General features: G+C 40.5%; 1 protein-coding gene across 1 annotated transcript in view; it reads left to right on the plus strand.

Moving 5' to 3' along the window:
* Positions 1–12,883: 12,883 nt before the first annotated feature.
* IPO7 (importin 7) overlaps positions 12,884–23,817 on the plus strand; it is a 37,757-nt gene continuing 26,823 nt past the window's right edge. Inside the window, exons 1-2 of the mRNA XM_049819968.1 lie at positions 12,884–13,122; positions 22,125–22,206. Of these exons, the coding sequence (XP_049675925.1) occupies positions 13,039–13,122; positions 22,125–22,206 (166 nt within the window). The 5' untranslated portion in view covers positions 12,884–13,038. The remainder of the gene's footprint in view (positions 13,123–22,124; positions 22,207–23,817) is intronic.

Genomic DNA, 23,817 nt, shown 5'->3' on the forward strand with positions numbered 1-23,817 from the left:
ACACGATTCAGGAAGAAAATGTGGAACAACAGTTCTGATGGGAAAAGGAAGATAGACAAGTGTGTTCAGGTAATATGGGAGTGTAAAACAGATTGTAGAAGAAAGAAGGATAAGAAAAAAGGAAAAATAGGAAAACCCAGTATAACTTTTTCCAAAAAAAAGCAAAACTTCTGGAGAAAAGGTTTAGAACTTCTAAATATTTCCCATATCATAAGGAGTCCTTGTAACCTTCAGATAAATTGCATGAATTGCATTTGAGATTAGGAGGGGAAAAGTTAATAGGATAATTTTTTTTCCTGTTACAAGGTGTTTCACAATTCACAATTTAAGAATGCATGGTCTAATCAGAATATGTGCAAATGTCATGCCATATTTTCTTCTGGTTTGCTTTTTCTGTGAGATACAAAATGTCTGCAGTGAGAGTGCCCAGTATTTCTCCTGATCTGGCCCCTGAGGTTTAAGTTCTTCCAGAAAATAACCATTCATGATGAGTGGGCCAATAACCAATCCACAAGGAACAAACCTTTCACCCTTGCTATATGCAACCACACACATAGTTAGTTTTTAAGAAATACATTCAGGTCATCATTAAACCAGCATTCTGCAATGGAAAATAATTAAAATTCAGGGCAACATCAAAAGGGTCAGAATGTGTTTAACTGAAACATTTTAGAAAAGCTGCCAACATTCTGAGAAATGAATTTCTGCTGTACGTGTATTCCTATGGGAAATTATTAAATTAATTGAAAAAGGTATAATATGACTGATAGCACTTACTATCATAATACATGAGCATCACAGAGTCAGCTGTTAATCAGGATTAGAGATTAAATAGGGATGGTCTGATAAGTATAGCCTGTTTTCACCTAAGGCAATTCTGTGAAGGAAACCTCTTCATTTCCACCTTGAACATTATGCACCCAGTCCTAGACAAGTTTCCAGTCAAATTGCTTGGCTGAATGCAGAAATCCAGATCTACAAATATATGTGATAAGGAAATTCACACACATTTTCTACCGCACACAACACTAGTTCCTTTTTGCCTGTGGACAGACTACAGGATCAGGTTTTTGGCCTGCTTCCCACAACAAAATAGGCTAAAGGCAATGACTGCAGAAAAGAAGTGTCAATGCTTGTGTAAGACATTATCAATTAATATGTTGTAATAATTTCTGAATAAGGCTAGTACAGAGAAAGAGAAACCACAGGAAGACTGGTAAGTGGTTTTATAAGAACCAGAAAAAGCTGGTATGCCATTATTCTGTAGAAATCCTTATTGTAGCTGAACCAGCATGTTTGCTTTTTTATGTGGAATTACTTGCTGTACTGGCGATAAAATTTCATGCAAATACTTCAATAAACTTTCAGCTTGATTTAGCTGTAGCAATTCATTATTTTATCTTGTTGTGGTGGTTTAAGGCCAGCCAGCAACTAAGCACCACGCAGACGCTCACTCACTTCCCCCCACCCAGTGGGATGGGGCAGAGAATTGGGAAAGAAAAAAAAAAAGTAAATAAATGTCGTGGGTTGAGATAAGAACAGTTTAACAGGACAGAAAGGAAGAAAATAATAATTATAATAATAACAATGTTAAAATGACAATAATAATAAAAGGATTGGAATATACAAAACAAGCGATGCACAATGCAGTTGCTCACCACTCGCTGACTGATGCTCAGTTGCTTCCTGAGCAGCAATCTGCACCCCCCAGGCCAGCTCCCCCCAGTTTATATACTGGGCATGACTTCACAGGGTATGGAATATCCCTTGGGTCAGCTGCCCTGGCTGTGTCCCCTCCCAACTTCTTGTGCCCCTCCAGCCTTCTTGCTGGCTGGGCATGAGATGCTGAAAAATCCCTAGCTTAGTATAAACACTACTTAGCAACCACTGAAAACATCAGTGTGTTATCAACATTCTTCTCATACTAAATCCAAAACATAACACTATACCAGCTACTAGAAAGAAAAAATTAACGCTATCCCAGCCGAAACCAGGACACTTGTCAACCCAGCAGGAACATGAATGAAAATTCATTTCACTTTCTGAAGCAAGGAATCCTGCTCAGGAAAGGCCAGGAGTAGAACTACAGAATGCTGGCAAGCAGGAACCAAGGTGTATGAGGAGCGCCCAGGGAGGCGCAGCTGACACAGCTCTTTGTTATCCTGAGAACATGATGTCGCCCTGCATGCATCATTCACCTGCCTTCAAAAGGTGAAATGAGGGGCAAGCGTTTTCCACTTTGTTACTTCACAAAACGCACGGAAAAGACACTGAGTCTTGTTCAGCCAAAGACGGGGCATTGGCAGTATGGTTCTCGTGTTTCCACGCACATTCCCCGCCTTGCTGTTGCAGCTACTGGAATTAGCACACAGCAATCATGAGGTGTGTTTGTCCCACAGGTCAGGGTAACTGAGCTAATTTTAATCTAGCTGTTGGCTACCAAGAGCCTGGAAGCCACAGGAGTATGAATTTCTGGGCCAGCTCTGTACTAACAGCTAGCCTCAGTCAAAGATAACGCTAATACATCTGGGCTGCTGCTCATGCAGAAGCTAAGACAAAGCCATGTGTCCTATGTGTTTGTATGCCACAGCCAGACACCCAGGTGTAGCACATACACACCCCAGTTCACCCACCTGTTATTCCACATAAACAGTGGTGCACCAACAGTCATCAAGAAACACATACATGTGCCCACAGGTAGAGTATAAAGTTGAATAATACCCATTTCATCGCTTGTTTTAATAGCTGTATTTCTTTAGCAATTTACATACAGGTCAGAATGGGTCCTATGTTTACCCTTCCTCAGCATTATAACCGCTTTTGTTAAATAAGAATATACTAGTCTTTAAAACAATATAACCCAATAGAAAACATATTCACCCCCTTTTGGACAGCAATACTGAATGGTAAAGACTTGCAGAGAACAAACACTATGAGTCACCTAGTAAGAGTGCTAATCAGGTAACATCTAAAATGCAAGTAAAAGAAGGACATTAAAATAATTTAGTCGTATAACAAAAAAAATGTAATTCTAATATTTATCTTTGTTCTATGTAGGAAATACACATCTCCACAATTTTCAACCCTAATTTTGTGATTTTTGACTCTTTCAACATAAGCAGCTATCTAAGGCTTATGATCTATAGAGCTATTTCTAATAGAAAAGTAATTTGGTGAAGCAGTAAGGTACTTTTATGAAATCCTATTTATCTAAAAAATAGTATCAAAAGTTGTGCTTCACTTAGTGTAGCAGGAATCAAACAGAAAGGGGTTATATGTTTCTTTTAGTACTTATAAGTAAACTTTCCAGCTTATCTGCTGCTCACAAACTCTGTATCTGATGTTAGTTTTTCTCCCAGTCAGCTATAAGCACTTCCCTGCCTGCCCCTGGGTATTTCTTTGATGCCTTTATTATGCTTCCTCTCAACCAGACAGAGAATTCACCAAGCAACAGTCAGTCCCCTTTATTTGCAGTCAGACCCAAAGAAATGCACTTGGCTGTGTTGCTCTGATTCTTCACTTGCCCTGTGTGGGGCCTCTGCTTTTAACACGGTTCTGATTATTTCAGCTATATCTTCCATAAAGGAACCGAACTGGTTTTACATTTTTCCTGCATAAAATGCTTCTTTTCTATCTATCTACCTGCTTCCCTTCTATTATGCAGAAATCTGGTAACTGTACTCTCCATACAGATATTTTGCTAAAAGAAAAAATGTTTACATATAAAATGCGGAAGGGAGTAGAGAGAATATACCTAATTACCTGGCCTAAATTTTAATCTTACAATTTTGGCATAGAATGGATTTTTAGGGTATCTCTTTGGCATTGGACAACTGTCATCTTGAACTTGCCATTTATGAAAATTAAACAAGAAAGTTTTAAAAGGTTCAGTTTAATCTTTTATTTGAAGATAAACTATTATTCATTGTATTGAATTGGTAGAATACATAACTGCTCGAGTTTAGAAAGGACAAGGGAAATGTAGATCTGAAAAGTTGGAAAAGTAAGAAAAAGAAATATTGTACCATGCCAGCAGAAACAAAGTATGTTTTCTTTTTTATAATAAATATGTAATAAATCAAAAATGTGCAATTAAGACTGGGGTCATCACTAGAGGTCAATCATATTTACTGATTTCTCATCCTTGGATGAATGTTACCAGAGCCATTTGATGTCATTCATATTGCATAACAGTCATAACAGACTTCTTGATCAACTTCATCCCTTTTATCTCTACCTCTTTTCTTACACCTTCTTTTCCTATATCACTTCCTTTTCCACCTCTGATATTCTTTCCATCTCTTTTCTCCTTTTGCAGCCTCCATATTATTATTCTTCCACCCTCTCTCATATACACCCTCACTGCTACTGATGACATCCACGCTGCTCACCAACTGTGGAGAACTGCATAGTCTGAATACCTACTGGCAATTTAAGGTGCTTGAAGGAAACCCAGCTTCCCAATGTACTGGCTTGTGGTGTCATCTCACAGTAGCATTAGGAATGATGGCCAAGGGTGCGGGCAGCCCTGAGCACACCGGAGGCTCCTCACCATGGCCTTGAGCACCCCTGGCTGACTCACAGCCTCCCTGGCTGCCAGGACTCTAGAAATGCTTCGTATGCGATTAACATCTGCCGCTGACGAGCCACACTGGCACGCTTTCTAAACACAGATGTGTTATGGAGCAAATTGCCTAGAATTGTACAGACTGGAATGAGTTAATAAACGGAATACTATGTTACTAGATTACTAGAATTCTTAATGCGTGTATGTAGTTCCTTGCGAATGAAAAGCTTTCCTAAGTGCTGAGAATTTATTCTGAGTGAATTTTTAATATCATAAAATCTTAGTCCTTTTCTACTGTACTCATTGCAATTTAATCAATTTAAATGGAAACAGGGTATGATTATAAAGGCTAAAATTATTCTAAACAGGACTAACTTGAACTCTCTGGCTTCCTAAATAGAAATACTATACTTTGATAAATGTATATATAGCTTGCCTAAGCCTCACTTGAACACGTATTTAATAATACAACTAAAGTTATAGCTTAAATATACTTTTTTATTCTTAGGAAGTTTCAGACATTTTTGCCTGTTTCCCAGCTCGAACATTTTCACAGCTATATCTGAACAATTTCAGTTTATTGCTGCATCTTGGCTGTAAAAACTGCATTAGAAAACTTGTGTTTTAAAAATCAGCATCCGCTTGAACACTACTAAATCATGTCCTATACTTAGATAGTCTATAAATTTGCTTCCTCAAAATTTGAAGTCTGCATTACATTTGATCCACAGGTGTCCATTTTAGGAACAATCATAAAAAATAAGATGAGCTTGGGGTCCTACATAAGAAACGGTAAAGAAAGGACATACTTGTTTTCTTGCAAAAATAAAATAAAGCCATGCCCATAATGCATATAAAGGGAAAACATTCTTGGAGAACACAGTGATCACAGTCATTTTTCTGAGGACATGTTCTATTCACTTGCAGCAATTCTGTGATCTTCAGCATGAGTTTTCATTTTGTAATAATAGAACCCATTCCACTCAATGCATTTGAACTTCTGTGGTTGTACAACTGAATTAAAAACGTGAAAAGACTATAAACTGTTAGTGCCATCTTAGTGCTGCAAGTACCAGTTACTATTTCCTGCTTATCTCTCCAAGGTGTCACAGATCCACCATCCTGCAGCTTTTAAGTTTGGCATTTTCCCTAGGGGCCATGAAATTCAATGTTTTAGCACACAGAATTCACCATTTTCTAGTGTCTGTATCTATGTACCACTGAGGCTTATTCGAAACTGCCTCTTTCTGTTTCGTTTTCCCTGCATGAAGTTAAGAACATTTTTGCACACTTTGTCAGGGGGTAGAGTTCCAGAGCTAGAAAGGACTCCATATCGTGATAAGGGAAAGCTAAAAGCATAGATACATATACAAATATAAATATACAGGCTGGAAAACAGCGCATGAGGCAGGAGAAGGCAAAACTGCTGTAACTACAGACGCTCTTACTCCACTGACTGTTGCGCAGAGCCTGAAGCAGGTTCTGGGCTGGGTTAGATGGACTTCTACATTGTGGAAACTGAGCTTTCAGGAGCAGGTACACCTAACACGAAAGCAAACAGTAGAAACCAAACCATCGTGCAGTTCATGATTACATCATCTAGTCCAACATCCTGTATAATACTGGCAATTCAAGTTTTATGCACATATTTTTTTTAAAAGCCCTAATCTTGTTGGTTTGACTGAAGCACAGCTTGTGTTTTTACTAAAACGTATCTTCCAGAATGGCATCCAGTCTCAGTCAGAAGAGATCGAGAGACAGAGTAGAGATTACTGCCACTGGGAGTTTGTTTCAGTGATTCTCTAGTTTCATCTCTTAGACATTTGATCCTGTTACATCTTTCTTCACTGAAGAGCTGTTCAGTACCCAGCATTTTCTTCTGGAGGAGATACTGTTGCTCTTTCTTCCCAGCTTGCTGCCCAGAGCTAACTGTTAAAAGTAAGAATTGATGAGGGAGTCCTGCACCTTTGAAGAGATGTTTATGAAAAAAAAGTTAGAAGGCCAGTTTTCCTAACTCAGAAGAATCATACATCAGAGTTTTTTGTTTTGTTTTAAATAAACCATTGGTCTAAAGGGTCTCTAAAAGCTCTGTCTCCTTGGCATTTACTCAGGACCTTAATATCATTGGCTCTATTACAGTGCCTGTTTCCTTGCTGCTTCATCTCAGAACTTCTACTCCTGCTGTTCCACTTGCATACACTTCTACCAGCTAATGACCGAATCTTGTTTTCAGCCCGTCCCCTGGGAAACCTCTTTGAATATGGGGTTTAACATCTGCTCAAGCCTTGCATCTGGGGGAAGGGGGTGGGTTGTGCTTTTTTTTGGCAGGGTGGAGCAACTATTGAGGTCATGGCTACACAAAGGAGCTTAGTGGCTTCTTTACATCCATCCTGAACAAAATTTCAGCAAAGTTTACCTTCGGGGTGAAGCCAACTCCTACCTGACTAAGGGGGATTAAAGCAAGCTGTGCAACCACAGGATGGGCACGCTATAGCATCCTGCTTGCTTAGCTAGAGCCAACCTCAGAACAGGGACTCCATAAGGAACCTCCCTTACGCTGCCCACTAAATCTCTGCTTTATCTCATCATTATAGTAGTGACATACAGTAATCAAGACGTGTCACAACTTTTGTCTTAAACCTAACTTGGACATTTCAAAGGTCTCACATAAATGAAGAGAATAAACTCTTCATCTCAAATAATTTTTGTGGCTATTTTATACATTCTAGTTTGTAAATGCTTAAAAAACGTAAATGCTAGAGCTATTCTCTGGCAAAGTAGCATCTGTCTCTCCAGCAGCAGAGGGAGGGACAAATCACTTCCCCACTCCCCCCTTTCAGACCTTTGTTTTCAACTCAAAGGTTGTATTAAGTCTTTTGCCACGATGTCATGCTGGGACCTCATGTCAACCTGCATGCCCATGGTATCCTTGACAATCCTTTCAGTCTACCAAAACCTGCCTGCATTTTCTGTTCTTAAATATTCCTAATTTCAAAACTGCTTGAAGTATCAAATAGCAAAGAGTCAGCTAGTGGTATCAGTAGAAATCTAATAGAAACTGGTCCCTTGAATAATTGTTCTTCACTTAATCACCTTTTTACCAAGAACTGTAATTTAGGCAGTTCTCAATCTCCTCAATGTATGCCCAGGGCTATAACCTACTATGATATTTTACAGCAAAGAAGTCTACTTATTCTGCACCATTTTCCCAGCCGAACTAGAGAACTCCTCAAACAATCACCTTTGATGATTTTACACCAAATCATGTTGACTATCATCAGTTCCATTTTGTAGTTTCATACCTGGGTCCCATTTGAGCTTTTTATTTTAAGACTAATATAAATAGTTACTTGCAAACTTTGCATACTGGCACAATATTTCTGTCCATACTTTTTCCTTCCTATTGCCATCTTTGATTTAGCAGAAGTAGCTCCAGCATAGCTTTGGGTGCTGGTGATTCATCCAGCCGCTCCACATCCAAACTCCCTTTGGATTTGTAGGATTGGTCGGTACCTTCACATGCAAGTATTTTTTTCCAAATCCTGGGTTGATATTTTGAATGCTGTTGATGCAGGAATACACTGTCTTTGCATAGCTGGAGTCAATTTGGTTGCTGTCAAATCTGTTCTGGCACAGGACAGTTGATAACAGCATTTATCAGTTACTATCTTTCTTTTTTTTTAATATGTAGATAGCATAAAAACTGATGCAAAATTTTTTAGAAAGATCTGGGGAAAGTACCCAAACTTGACGAGGCTCAAGAAGGATCTTCCGATAGCTGTGTTCCCGTTATACACAACTTCTGGCTTCTAGCTTTTCATTTACTAGAGAAATGGTAGAGAATACTACCTCAGAAAGGTATACACGCTAAGCAGTCCTATGTAGCCAGCTCCAAGGGAGTATGCTACTTTATTAAAGCTGGCAAATACTGTCTTTGTTATTGTTCCAACTTTCCAGGGAAAATATACATGACTGCTAAACCCAAGACAGTCTATGAGAGTGTATTTATCTTCAGGAGTAATTGCAACCAATTTGTATCCAATGTTTGAGACCTGCGCAATACCACATCTGCCTTTTATGAGATAATTTGAGAAACTCCGTTCTCGCACAGCAGCCTGGGGTTGTCTACAAGTATTTGTATACAACAGAGTATACTATTGGGCAGCTAATCTCTGCAGTATGTATACTTTTTTTTCCTGTTCCGAGACCAAGAATTTGATGAGGCTTGACTGCCTAAGGGACACATTTCCCTCCAACATTAACTCTTGTGATTTGAAAATTGACTTAAAAATTAAACTCTTGTATCAAGTCATCTGCTGCACCTTGCAAGATATTTATTTATGCTTTGGTAGGATATTTTTCACCTCCTTTATTTGCTAAACAATTTTTGCCAAAGTCCTCACTAATTGCTGTGCTGTGATGGCTAGGCTTAAAGTCTCTTTTGTCCTGCTAATACTGTTCAAAGAAAGTATCTGACAGAAGCGGGTATATTTATTTAATCCCAACAAAATTTCAGTGTTCAAGATGCCACAGGTCACCAGTCCCTTGTACTTTGATGTCAGTTGTCATCTGTTAGGTTGCTCCACTGAGACTGCTAGTATGTCTGTTTTCTTTGATCTTTACTACTTCATCTCCCTCTTTAACACTGAACTACCCGTGGCAAATGTATTCCATCAACAAACTGTTCAGATTTGTGATAAATTCTTTTTTGATGTTATGGATGTTTCTTCTTAAAGCTGGTGTCCAGTCTACATGAAATGTTCATGTTGACTGAATCTTGCATTTATTAATTTCTGTGAATCATTTACGCAATTAATCCTGCTGTGAGGCTAGTTATTGTTATTACTTCTGGGCAAGCAAAGACGTGAATGCAAATATCTTTGTGAATGCAAACATTCCTTGACATACAATGTTTTCTTTTTCAGAGTACTCAAACTCTGGACAATTGCTTACACATTCTTATGCGTAACTTTTTTTTGTCCTCCTCAATTCTGTAAACAAATGGTAGCAGCTCTGGCATAAGCTTCTCCAGCCACAGCACCCCAGCTGACAACGGTTCGGTTCGCATGCCATTATGCTTTTCTTTGCAGCATTTGGCATCTGTATATCTGACGAAGAGTATTATGTATAACCAGCACATTGTGAGTCCTTTGTCCTTTGAAGTACTTATTTTTCTTTTTAGAGAAGATATATTCTGTTTCATAAGTTGTTGGATCACCTTAGCATCTACGTTCTCTCTGGTTAGAGGCACTATTGCTTTGCTCCTTTGATAGAAAGAGCATTGAGATTTGATCTCATTATCTGTGCTGTGATGCAAAAGCAGGGAAAAGACTTTGTTGTAGCATGAGATGGGTTGACCCTGGCTGAACACCAGGTGCCCACCAAAGCCGTTCTATCACTCCCCCATCCTCAGCTGGACAGGGGAGAGAAAAATATAACAAAAAACTTGCGGGTCGAGATAAGGACAGGAGAGATCATTCACTAATTACCGTCACGGGCAAAACAGACTCAATTTGGGAAAATTAACTCAATTTATTACAAATCAACCAGAGCAAGGTAATGAGAAATAAAACGAAATCTACCAGCGGCACATGGGGACAGGGATGGGGTTTATGGTCATCACACGTTATTTTCTGCCGCTTCACCTCCTCAGGGCGAGGGCTCATCACACTCTTCCCCTGCTCCAGCATGGGGTCCCACCCACGGGAGACAGTCCTCCAGCAACTCCTCCAACGTGGGCCATTCCCACGGGCTGCAGTTCTTCACGAACTGCTCCAGCATGGGTCCATTCCACGGTGTGCAGTCCTTCAGGAGCACACTGCTCCAGCGCGGGTCCCCCACGGGGTCACAAGTCCTGCCAGAAAACCTGCTCCGTGGGCTCCTCTCTCCACAGATCCGCAGGTCCTGCCAGGAACCTGCTCCAGCGCAGGGTTCCCACGGGATCACAGCCTCCTTCGGGAACCCACCTGCTCCGGCGTGGGGTACTCCCCAGGCTGCAGGTGGAGATCTGCTCCACCGTGCACCTCCCTGGGCTGCAGGGGGACAGCCTGCCTCACCAGGGTCTTCCCCACGGGCTGCAGGGGAATCTTCGCTCCGGCGCCTGGGGCATCTCCTCCCCCTCCTTCTGCACTGACCTTGGTGTCCGCAGGGTTGTTTCTCTTACATGTTCTCACTCCTCACTCCGGCGGCTGTTTCTCCCTGTCCCAACGTTTTTTTTTCTTCTTAAAAATGTTATCACAGAGGCGTTACCACTATCAGTGATTGGCTCGGCCTTGGCCGGCGGCGGGTCTGTCTTAGAGCCGGCTGGTATGGGCTCTCTCTGGAACACAGGGGAAGCTTCCAGCAGCTTCTTACAGAAGCCACCCCTGTAAGCCCCCCCCCCACCCCCCCCGGCTACCGAAACCTTGCCACACAAAACCAATACATAGCATTTTTCTAATGGTATTGAATCTACAGTATTTCACCTGTTTTTACATTTTGGGCTATATCTAGTATTGGAATGTGACTGCAGATCTGGACAACTTCTACAAGAACACCCTATGGCATCATGTCCTGAAATTATGCTACATTGCCACTTGAGTCTTCCAAGTCTGTATGTCTCCTGGGCTTATTTAGAAAGCCAGCCATTCATTGCTGCTTTGCTGTTTAGTTTTATAAATGAGGCACTTGCAATAAGAAAACCTCGAAAACATGTATGTAGCGTAAACCACAGTTTTTAGCATTATGAAAAAAAATCCCACCAACAAACCAGTAGTAAGAGAAACTGAAAAATCTGCTTTTTAGTCCAGCAAACAATCATGGAAAAAGTTATTCATTTGGAAAATGTATATACAAAAGCAAGTCTGTTAAGCCATTTCATATATGAAAAGACATTCCAGATAAACCTGACCAGTGCAGATTTTGCCAGCTGAAATGGTACTGGTTAGCCTGCCTTAGGCCATTCTCTGGGATGCTGGCCAACTGAAAGAGGATGGCTTTCAAAACCAGGCTGGCTCTATCCAGGCTACCTGTTGGGAACGGCCTGTGGCCCACGCTAACTCCATGTATGAGAAATGTTTGCAAGACCACTAGCACAGTAGGGTGGTAATGAAGTTTTAACGTGGCATTTCCTGAAACCATTTAACTTGACTAGTAAAGACATAGTGTCCTTTACCAATTTTCTAAATCGTTTCACTTTGAATTTATATTATTTTCTATACGTATTTGGATTTCTGCCTTTCTATTCGATATGCAGTTTCTTTGTTCATGTGTGTTCATTTCAGAGTTGTTCCAGGATGGGCTGTGAAACTTCTTTTCTTGATTGCATTATCCGAGGGTTCAATAAACTCCTCTCACAAAAATAACTCTCAAAATTTCAAGTATATCACTGCACGTCATCCCCCAAATGAAGACGTGACAGTGAATGTCTCTGTATACTACTGATTAAATTTTACAAATCGCTAGGCACCTAACTTATAAATAGCTTTGCTTATGTTATTGAGACTACTCATGGAAGTGAAATTACTTCAGGGACTAAATGCTTGTAGGATAAAGCCTGCAGAAGTGACTTAGAGAGGACCAACTTAAGCAGTCCAATTCTGACTTTGTGACTGAGTCAACCCCTCCAGAAATGACAGCTCTGTTCATAGTGATTTTCCGAAAAATTACTGACACATCTTCGGCCCTTTTTTGTTTTTTACTAAACCTGGCAGAACAAAAGGCTGGATTTTCCCAAATGCTTAAGAAGTGTTTGCACCCTGTGCCCACTATAAAGCAAGTGCCTTTAAAGGAAACCCATGCCTCCGCGCATCCCTCCTTCCTCACCAGCCATCCCAGTCGCTGCGAAAACGGGGAGTACGGTGGTAAAAGGAAGGACTTTCGACAAACAACGGATTCCACTTAAACTTAACGCGGCCCGTGAGTTCAGGGCAGAGCGTGCGCCGGCCTTCCCCGCCGCAGTAGGCGGCCAGCCCACCCCCCCCCCCCCCCCCCCCCCGCAGCCAGCGGCGCCTACCGCCAGGCCGAGGTCGCCTTCAGGCCCTCTCCACAGCCCAGCGCCGCTCCCCGGGCTGCCCCGAACACAACACGCCCCCCGAGGTGGCGGGCCGGGCACCGAGCCCTCACACGGAGGAGGAACCGAGCGACGTCCGCCCGTCCCTCCCCTCAGCCTGCCGGGGCGGGGCGCGGCCTCCCGCCCAGCGCGCCCCACCGCTCGCCGCTTGAGTTTGGCGGAGCGGGCGGCGGTTGGGCGCGCGGCGGCGACCGTTGGACTACAGGTCCCGTGGCGCCCCGCGGCGCGGAGGCGGGGTGCGGGCGGCGGAAGGGGCGCCGCTCCCTGGCGGCGGCGGGGGGCAGCTCTATCCGGGCCTTTGGCGCTTTCCCTTCCTTTCGCGCCGGCGGCCGCTGCGAGGCGGCGGGTCCATGTGCGTACGGCGCGGCGCGGCCCCGGCCCCTACCCTCCGCCTCCTCCTCTTCCCCCCGCCGCCGCCACCATGGACCCCAACACCATCATCGAGGCCCTGCGGGGTACCATGGATCCGGCGTTGCGGGAAGCCGCCGAGAGGCAGCTTAACGAGGTGAGGGCGCCCGATGGGGCCTGGGCCGGGGCCGCGGCGGCCGCGGTGCTGGAAAGCGGGGTGTGTGTGTGTGGGGGGGGGAGGCGCGGGCGGCGGGGTCGGGGCAGGCCTGTGTGAGGGGGAAGCGGGGCGGGGGGCGGCGGGAAGGGGCCGAGGGCGCGGGGAGACGGGGCTGAGGGAGCGGGGGGGGGTTCCACCCCCCCCCGCTCCCTCAGCCCCGTCTCCCCGCGCCCTCGGCCCCTTCCCGCCGCCGGGCCCTGCCTGGTGTCACGGCGGCTGCAGGCCGGGCCCGGCCGCCTGACTCGCATTGTCCCCGGCACATGGCAGCGGGGCCTCCGGACGGGGCCAGGCCAGGCCATGCCGTGCCGTACCGGGCGGGGCTGCTCAAGGTAGGGGGGGGGGGGGGGGATATATATTTAACGGCAGAAAGCGGTCGGCGTTGGGGAGGAGGCCCCCGTTGCTTTTCCTGTCGGGTAACAAATTACCTCCATTGTCTTCCTGCTCAGTCGGGGAAAGGGTAATCTATAGAGGGATGTTTAAAATCGTCGGTGGCGCAGGCCCCCGGTGGCTCAGAGGCTGGACCCAGTCCTGCCTGGGACTATCTAAGGGCAGTCTTTGGATGTGGAAGGCAGTAATTTGTCAGCGGGGAAGGAGGTAGCAAGACCCCTATCACTTTATAAGTAACGCAGCCTGTTAGCTTAAGAGTGGCCTGGGCTGGGTTCAGAAATAAATCGGATAGCCTGGCGTTATTTGGTCTTCGTACGAATCGTTTGGACTCCGTGTTCGGCAGCGCTGTCCGGGTAGGTGTGCTTTCTGGGTGTCGTATCGACATGTGCTCAGAAGACAGGGCTCCCAACCCAGATATGTCATCCACTTAGGCTACACTCATGTGTCATATTGGGATACAACAAAACCAGCAGGTCCTAGTTCCACAGGTTTCAAATTTGGAAGGTTATATTACTGTCCCACTTAACTCCACCTGGTAGGTGAAAACTTTTCTTTGTTGATGAGACAGAGCCGCGGGACTTCCAGACATTTTGAAAAAAAGACGTTTTAGTGTTTGACTTGGAGAAAAGGTAATAGCTTGATGGAGGAGGTGAAGGATAAGCCTGTGTGGCAGCTCTTGTGGTGCCTTTAGTTGGCCTTTTCCACAAACGTTTTTCTTTGTACTCTTAAGCAGACTTTTGGTCTGACAAAATATATTTAATGCAACAGATGTTCAACAGGGCTTAGATAAAGGTGGGCTAAATGCTCTGCTGGCAGTAGAGAAAGTTCCAAAAACTAAAGGTGTAGCTTCTCATATTGTAAAAAAGTGTGATTAAGCTGAATTCCTGCATGTCATTTAATAAGTGAATGGCAAATAAATATTAGGTACGTTTGAAATAGCTGTAAAACTACTCCATGTTTAATTGAGGTTTGTATAAAGTAATTGCCCGTCTTTTCTATATACTTTGGTAAAAAGAATTTTAGTGTTTATTATTTAAATAAAAAATAAAAATAATTTAATTGACTATAAGGACAGTAATATATATGAAAGCTTAAGCTGGCCCTAAAATGCAATTTTTTGTGTTCTATGCCTGTCAATATCTATATATAGTAACTTGCTTGAAATCTATTTTAGCTCTTTTCTGCAGGTAATGAGTTGCTGAACTTGCAGGAAATTACGTTCTCTGCCAGTCGGGGTCTTCAGCAAATGGCTAACTCTGTTGCATGAAGGATCTTGCTCACCAGCAACTGGCTTTTGTTCATGCTTTTGAATCAAAACATCATGGTCTATCATGTACTACACAAATATTAAATTGGTATAAAATCCAAATATCTGTGCCCCTTTAAAAACACCAGACATTATTGAACCAGTGCATAAGAATTCTTTATTGTTGGAAATATAGCTTCACTGATCTTTCACAGGCCTTTTGTCATAATGCAAGCATTTATATATGTAGTTTTAGTCACATGTGTGGTCTTGGTTTTGCATAGGCTTGTTGAAGTCAGTTATGCATTTGCTTGCAGGATACTGGTCTAAATTTGTTAACTGTTAGGGCAATTGTGTTACCAGTTAATATTTTATTTTAGGTATGGGGGTCTCTTTCTCTGTAAAGATGAAACCACACAGCAGTGAAAGCTATTCTTACATGTGGCCAAGCACACACAAGTGATTTTATAATTTAAGTTTAATAGTTGTCCTTGGTTGACCTTTTAGTTTACCTTTAATTTGTCCGAGGTACCTCTGTTGAGCTGATGAGACGGGTTTTTGGTAGAGTGGTCATTTTACCTTATCAGAAAAGAACGTGCTTCAGTCAGTAATTGATATTACTAATTAATGGAAGAGTTAAGTATCTAGATCTGTCTTCATCATACCCTATCAATCAACAAAGTTTCCACTGACTGGAGAAGGGAACAGGGGTGTATGATTCTTGATTTGTCCAGGCTTTGTTATTTTTCCTTTGACCTTGACTAAGTCATGAATTGTTCTATGCTTTATTTCTTCTTTCACTAAGTTTTATCGGGTTATATTGCCTGCGCATAAAATGCTGTGAGAACTTCTAGAGTTGAGATATGCTAAAAACAAATGCAGATATTTCGGTCTCTTTGGCTTTACTTTCCACACTGTGAAAATAAGTTATAGGGAATGATACCACTAGCTCTTGTGTCTGACAGCTTCTTGTGTAATTTCCAGCTGATGATGTACCCTGAGTTGTTTGCCCATCTCTGTCCCTGTCTTACAGGGGAAAGCTGTGTTTTACAAGGACTTAGAACCAGAGTCTTCAAGTAAGCTACTGGAAAGCAGCAAGAAGACGTTGCCTTTTGAAACAATCTTTGTACTGCGTGTATAAACTGTTTCCCAGAAATGGTGATGAAAATAGATATTTTTAACTATGCAGCTACGGAATGACACTCTGAAAATGATACACAGTGTGTTTCATCTTTTAATATCAACATATTTATAAAGGCGCAGTTGCTAGATAATACTTTCCTTGCAGGTTTCTTTGTAATTCCAGGGAGTTTATAACTTAACTGTTATGTATGTCTTGTTAAGTATCTGAGATTAATCCCGGTGCATATGAGCTATTAAGACATCTCTTTAGATTAACAACCCAATTTTTGTGTCTGAGAATGTTTAAAAAAACCCCAAAACAATCCCCAATAACTCAAAATTTTTTAAGTCAAGGCTTAACAGAGTTTGTTTATGAAAGTGTTATCCTGTTGCTCTGCTGAAAAAGTGCCTTTCAGAAGTTATGTTTAAGCTTTTTCATGTTCTAATACAAATGACAGGGAAAAGAAAAATGCTTTAGCTTGTTGACTAGTCACCATAGCATGCCATCGGTTTAACAGGATGCAGTAGTGCCTAGTTCAGTGTCTTTCATTGCCTGCTTAATAGATACAAATGCCAGAACGATGGAACGATTAAATTAAATGATTGAACTCTAACTACTGGGAGCTTTGGAGTGAAAGGTTGTCAAAGGGGGAAAAAGCAAACTGCTTATTACATGGTGCCTTTCACCCAGGAATTTCCAAATGCTGAAATGCTACGTTTTGGATACTTTGGGGTAGGTGTTTATAGTGTTACCCCCATCTTTAACTTTTTTAACCTTTTCTAACATGGTCTTCACATATAACACCTACAGCTATATTTTGTAGTGTGAGTAGGAACAAGAACAGAACATGAGTTTCCTGGCTCTGATTATCAGATCATGCATTCTCTTTTAAAGTTGTTAGTATGACATTTTACCGAAAGTACTCGATTATTTTCACTTCCCTTATCTTTCATCTATATATTTTGGTGTGTGCTAGATGAGAGATGCTTTGGGAAAGGATGGTTTTAAACTGTATGTATCAAGGCTGGTCCAACACCAGAAATCCCCTTGGGGGCAGTAAGGAGCCAAGGGAGCTTTGTCTTCATTAGGAAGAACTTACATTCTTAATGCATGTTAACCAGTATGAGGTAAAATCCTAGCAGATCGGGCAGCTTGCCACTTTCTCATGACTTACCACATAGTACTGTGTGTGCTTCGCTATCCTTTACTAAAAGCACATTCCTTTTTCCGGTGTGAACAGAAGAGAAATAGGTTTCAGAACTTGTAGACAGTATTCCGATGAAATGAGCATCAGGGATGTTTGTGAGATCTGATAAGCATGTATGTATCTTTTGTGGACCTTAAACTGGATTTGCATATACATTGTAGCTGCATAAGAGGTGACAGAACTAGCTTGCAAAAACCTGAGGTCAGAATGACTTCCACACCTGCTGAGTTCTTAAAAAAGAATTGAAGAGTGCTACAGGGCAGTTTGCTGATTCAGCATGGCCTTACAGTTCCTGACCTTACCTTTCTATAAAAAAAACAAACTGTTTCATCTCAGTGTAATAGTTGTGTTCACCTAGTTCTGTTATGGTCTAGATAAAAAATTGCATGTAGATTTTTTTATTTTTTTTTTCAAAACTGGAATGGGGGAGATGCGTTGAATTTGTTTTTTTCCAGCTCCTTTAAAAATAAATTGTAGCCTTTATTTAAATGTGTGCTACTTTGAATAACTATATAAATAACCTAGGGTTCTAGTTCAGCAACATATAGTAAGTATTACCCTTCTGTTTTGCTTTTTTGGTAATGCTAAAGGAGGTAACTATAGTAGTGTGTCTGTTATGGTATGTTGAATTCTTAATGTCTAAGAATATTGGTTTTATCATTTAGTGGCATGCAGGCTTTGTGTGAGATAAGAATAATTGTATTATTAAAGATGAGTGTAACTGACTTCTGTGAGTATCATTACTGGGGAAAAAGTGCTTTTCAGTGTCATAATTAACTGGTGATGGTTCATATGCTGTGAACTGGTCTTTTTAATGTTAACTTCAAACTTCATTTATATTGCAGATTATGTAGCTGGCATAACGCTTTTCTCAAAAGTGTGGTTTAGCACATGGCTGACAAACTAACTCAGCTAGGAAAAACTGCAATGAAATATGCAAGAAGATTGTATGTTCTGGGACAGTGATTGATATTAACAGACAGTGGTGCAGAGTTTGTGGTCTGATGGAATACATTCCTCAGCTAGTGAGGCTGCATAGCAAAGATTGCTCTTGGGAAAAGTCCCTGAATTCTTTGGCTCTTAGACAACAAAGTCATACCAGTGACATGGCATGTTGGAGGATTTGTAAGGGGGAAGGACTTGAGATGAGTTTTGGTTTTGTTTTTTTAAAATGTTGAGTTATGTGTTGGGAAACAGACTTTGACAGAATCTTTTTTTTTTTTCAGTTATCGTAGTTCTCTAAATGTATTTATTTTAAAAGGGTGTTTGTAAACAATGGGCAAGAGAATAAAAACAAAGTTTTACTGACGTCAAAACTTTAAAAGTCATAGAAATTGTTTCTAGTCTCCGTGCAATTTAGAGTATGTGATAGCAACCATTGTGAAATCCTGATTTTAATTCTCGCATGCTGGAGCCATGGGACTTCTGTGTATAATGACATTACTTGCCAGTGGCTTTCACTGAAGTAGCGTCAGTGCATCCGATTCTTCTGGAGACTGGGGCGTGCATGGGCCAGCAGAATCCTCTGCGTTCAGATAGTACTCTGATAGACTTTTAATTAAATCTTCATTTGCAGCTCACCTTTTGTATAGTGGAGTATTCTGGCTAATCACATGCACTAAAACCAAAAGCTAGTATTTGTATAGAATATGTACCTAAAATAGGTGTGGGTTTTTTGTTTGGTTGGTTTTTTTTAGCAGTGCTGTCAGTGAAGAGAAACATGATGTCCTCAGAGGCAGCCATCTTTGGAGAGTAAAAATACTAAAGATTAAAATAGCTGAAATGGATGTGTGTTCAGTATTTTTTAATGCCGTACATACAAAATCAGCACCTATGTGGTGTCTTTTTTTTAAGTTAAGTTGTTTTTTTGGGTGCCAGTAAAACATAGGATGTTCTTTTTAATACTAAAGCAAAACAAGGGAGCAAGTGACAGGTTATTGTAGTACCTGTGTTTTTATTTGACGATTCAGTACACACATGCTTTCATGTAGCTGTGCTGACTCCTCCCCACATCTCAGTTTCTGTGGAATTGCCTTCCTTTCAGTGGCATGGAAATGGGTCATTGTAAAGAGTTTGGAAGTCCTTTATATTCCATATAGAATGCGTAGAAGTGTTAATGTAGCTCTGTGTGAGTTTAGTTACGAACTGAATCGATTAAGAGGAGGCTTTGTTTGGAAGGTACAAGGTATTTTACTTATGCTACCTTGTATTAAAAGCACAAATTATTTCTGGTCTGAATCTCTCCTTTGAACTGCTAGTAGCTCGTCTTTGTGGTTGACTGGTGTCTGATGCTTGAGATGTTAATAAGGATGATATTTGTAAGATTTAAAAAAAACAAGATAATGTTATAGATGTTTTGGTCCTATCCTTTAAAACTTGGTAGAGTTCAAAGAATCTGGTGAAAATACATTAATCCCACATACTAATAAAATTAACATTTCTAGAGAGCTTCTCTAGCTTGCTGTTGGCATAGGCTCAGTGCTGTTTGTTTGTTGGTTTTTTTTTATGAAGGAAAGATGATTCTTGGGTATTTTACTAAATTTCAGTGTGTGGTAGTTTTGTACACTGCTGTATTTTTTGTTGCTTTTTGCTTTTAAGACAACATTTTTGTATTCAATTTGTTTTGTTAGTCCCATTAGTTCCTTGATAGTTCTTAAGCAATTACCATATTTTTTACTGAAGTGGATAGCTTTTATTAAAAGGTTAGTTGTCATTTATCATGAAAAAGGGAAAGTAATCTTTCATTTTTTAAAAATTATAGGATTAAATGCTTTTCAATTTCCAAACATGAAACACATTGCAAATTTTCACTATTGAAAAGGTAGCTGTTAAGGTTATCTTAGTCACTGTGGAAAGACATCAGTTTCCACTTTTAAGTCCATTTTATGAAGACTAATATAGCCTTATTTGTAGGTGAGTTAAAGGTTATTGAAACTGAAAGCTTTCTTCAGCCAGTTCATAGTAACACACTTAAGTACAGGAGTACTTCCGCTGACATTAATGTTAGGCATATAATTGGATACTGTGCTGTCTTAGGGTCTAATGTAATTTGGTATGTGTTGCAGGTGAAGTGTGTCTATTAATGTTCCTTATGAAAAGAATGAGCTTAACGGACCTGGAGCTGTAGTAGAAACTAATACCAACAAATAAATTTTATTTTAAATGTATTTATTCAACCATTACTTGACAGTTGAAAACAAATACTTCTTTTCATTTGAAAGTGTATTTGCTTCTTCAGGACTTTGGGGATCTCAGAGGGACATGGGTGAGAAAGATGTATGCTCATGTTGCAGTGTCAGTTACTCCCAATTCATCAAAACGCACTCTACAAATAAACGTTTCAGTTGGACCAGATGAGAGTGGTGCTTCTGTGGGGTTTTTGTAGCCTGTAGATTTTTAGTGCACAGGATGAATATGTACAATGAAGTTTTAACGTTTTGGGGAGATTCTTAAGTCAAGTTTCTTCTTCATTTAAAATGAGTTTCAATTAACAGGAGATGGAAAACAAGCTACACTAATCAAATCTCAGTACAAATGCATGAACAAATGTCATGTCCCAGGCTGTCCCTTTTACGCTTGTTTATACTAGAATTTATAGGAGATATTTGCTAGGGAAAGTTAAAGTTGGAGAGAAGAACCTGGTGCTGTAGGAGTGAGCTGGGCACTGTTACACACTTAGGAGTAATGTTGACATTTCATACTGTCAAAAGACCTTTTGGTCCTACTAAAAGAATAGAAGGATAATTTCTGATTATTTCTCTTTATGATATTATTTGCTCTGCTGCAGTAACTGACGCAGTCGTTTGTTTTTGATAAATGGATAGTGTAATTTCAATAGTTTTCAAAGTATTAATTTATTAGCTTTCTCTAGGGAGTAATAAATTGAGTAACAAGTAGGTAAGAGGTGTTTTCCTAAGAGTTTAACAGGTTAAGGTATGTAGGTCTATGCAGTTGTCTCTGATAGAAGTGCTGCAAAGAATGTATGAAACAATATTGACATGTAAGTGAAGATAAAGCAGAAATATATCTTGGCAATTTGAATCTGGAGTAATTAGATTAGAAGGGACCTCTGCAGATCATCTGGTCCAGCCACCTGAAGCAAAGCTGTTTTGAAGTTAGATGAGGTAGATCTGGACTTGTCCAATTGAGTTCTGAATATCTCAAAGGATGAGGTCCCACAGCCTCTGTGGACAGACTGTCGAGTTTTTTGTGCTTAGGAAAGGTGGGTAAGGGTTGCTATAATAATGTTAAGGTTATTTTCCTCATATTGAAAATACAATATAATATTTAGTGTATCAATGATGTTTCTCACTGCTGTAAGAAAAAACACATTTTGTTTTCTTTTTAAGTGAACTCTTGCAAATCCTTGCAAAGTTGTTACTCTGTGGATGTCACTCCATTTAGGTCTCCATACTGTTGATTTGCTTTATACTTTGTACAGTTACGCTGATAGTTGCTGCAGTAGTGCATAAATGGTCACTTGAAGCTGTTTTTTCAGAAAGATGAATTATGAGTTGCACAGGCTTGCTTAAGGCTGGGCTTAGTTTTAAAACATAGTTGCCAGCTGTTTCTTGGATTATTATATAATGAATTCATACCTTGTTAAAGGTCACTGTAAACTTGCTGCGGTTGGGTTTTTCTGGCTATTCAGATATTCTTCTTTCAAGTAAGTATTTGTTCTGAATTAAGAACTTGTTTGGTGACAGGTAAAGGCTGATTACTGTTTAATGATTTCTTCAACTCTATTACCTTAAACGGTAGGGGTTTTCCTTCCCCATGCCGTCTTCAAAATACAGCGAGCATGAAACTTTGGAATGCTTTGGTTGATTAGCTGACTACTGTGAAACTGTTTGAATCGCTGGTATTCTATTGATTGCATTACATCATTACAAAGATATTGTAAAACCTAACGGGAGTATGCGAAAACTTAACAAACTATGACTAAATAATATTTGGGTTTTTTTGTTGTTTCTCTACAGGCTCATAAGTCAGTGAACTTTGTTTCAACTCTGCTTCAGATCACTATGTCTGAGCAGCTGGATTTACCAGTGAGACAAGCAGGCAAGTTTTAAAATCCTTTTTTCATTGCATCTACTTTAATGGTGCGTACACACAAGCACATACGCAGATACTGTTGAAGAATTCAAATAGTTTTAATCTCAAATGCTCCAAAGTTGGGAGTCACTTGAACTACAGTCATCATGAACTACATCTGGCACCATACACTGAATAGGGAAGACAGAAAGAAGGTGGCTGGCTCTTCAGTGATTGCTCCTGTTTATCTCTAGTGGTAATAATAATGGTCTTTGAGGGAAACAGAATGGTTTATGATGCTAGTACATTTCATCCAAGGAGGTTATTTAACCTTGTACTAGTAATGCTAATGTTTCTAAACAGTTTAAGAGGAAGAAAGTAAATTATGTCTTTTGGAACCTTGCTGATTTTGCACATGAGCCATCAAAATTGGATATTGCATCTTAGCAACTCCAGACAGCACCTTAAAGCTGCTATGATTACTTGATAGTGGTTTCTAATACGCTACTTCAGTGGTTTTTCTGACAGTTCAACAAGTGTGATCTTGATCACTTATTTGGATCTTCCACGTAGTAGACTATTCTAAGTTGTAGCATAAACCTAACTTGCATTTTTATCTTATAGCTTGGGAGTACCATTCAGAGGATGACTCAAAAAGTATGACATGCAAAAAAAGGGGGAGGTTTGAAAACAACCTCTGAAAATTCAACCTCAGTGTAAGCCAATTAAAAACCGAAGCGGTCTGTAGAGAGTAGAGACAACTCATACAACACATAGCTTACAAACAGTGCATATTTTGCAAAGTAATCAATAATAAATCCCACTAAGGACAGATTGAAGTCTGCATCACTTCAGTCTTGTAATAGCAATATCTGCTGAGTGTTTCTTACCTTTGCAGACCCTTTCAGAAACCCTTTGGTTTCTGAATCTTCAGAAGGTGCATATGAAATTTCAGAAGAGAAGTTGCTTTATGCATTTGTGCATAGAATTAGATTAATAGTAACTTTGTTACTAGTTTGTCATTTGAGATTTCCTGTTGCGTTTTGTAAGTCTTTCTTTCCAAGTGCTGTAATCTGTGTTCTGCCACATAAGCAGTTTGGTTGTCAAATGGTAAATGCAGGCATTTGTGCCAGCAGCCTGATTGCTACAAAGTGCTGTGGCCCATAGCCTTGGTATAAAGGAGCTCTGTTTCTCTTTAGCATTCACTCCTGTATCACAACTTAATTAGATTTTATTCTTTTTGCTTACAAGGCATGTTTTAGATAGTCATTAGTATTGATTAGCTTTGTTTTAATGAAGATACTGAGAAAATAATTATAAAGGATTTGTAAGAAGTGTGTTGCTAAAATGTTCCACAACTATTTATCTGTAGCACAGATAAAAGCAATACGTTTAGTATTTTTAGATGAAAACACATTCTTTACAGAGCTAAATATACAGGCATCACAATAAATGGGTAGAAGAGTATCAACCTAGTAAATTATTAGCTTAATAATTTGCATGGTTTATGTATTTTGATTTTCCTACTCAGAAATGGTCAATGAATTAGTCATTTCAATCAGTTTTGTTCTAAAATAGATTTGCCTGCAAAATGCATGTTTGTTTTGTACTTTGAATGGCTATCAGCTGAATTGCCAC

Source organism: Accipiter gentilis, chromosome 17 (assembly GCF_929443795.1).
Source record: "Accipiter gentilis chromosome 17, bAccGen1.1, whole genome shotgun sequence".
NCBI classification, from domain to species: Eukaryota; Metazoa; Chordata; class Aves; order Accipitriformes; family Accipitridae; genus Astur; species Astur gentilis.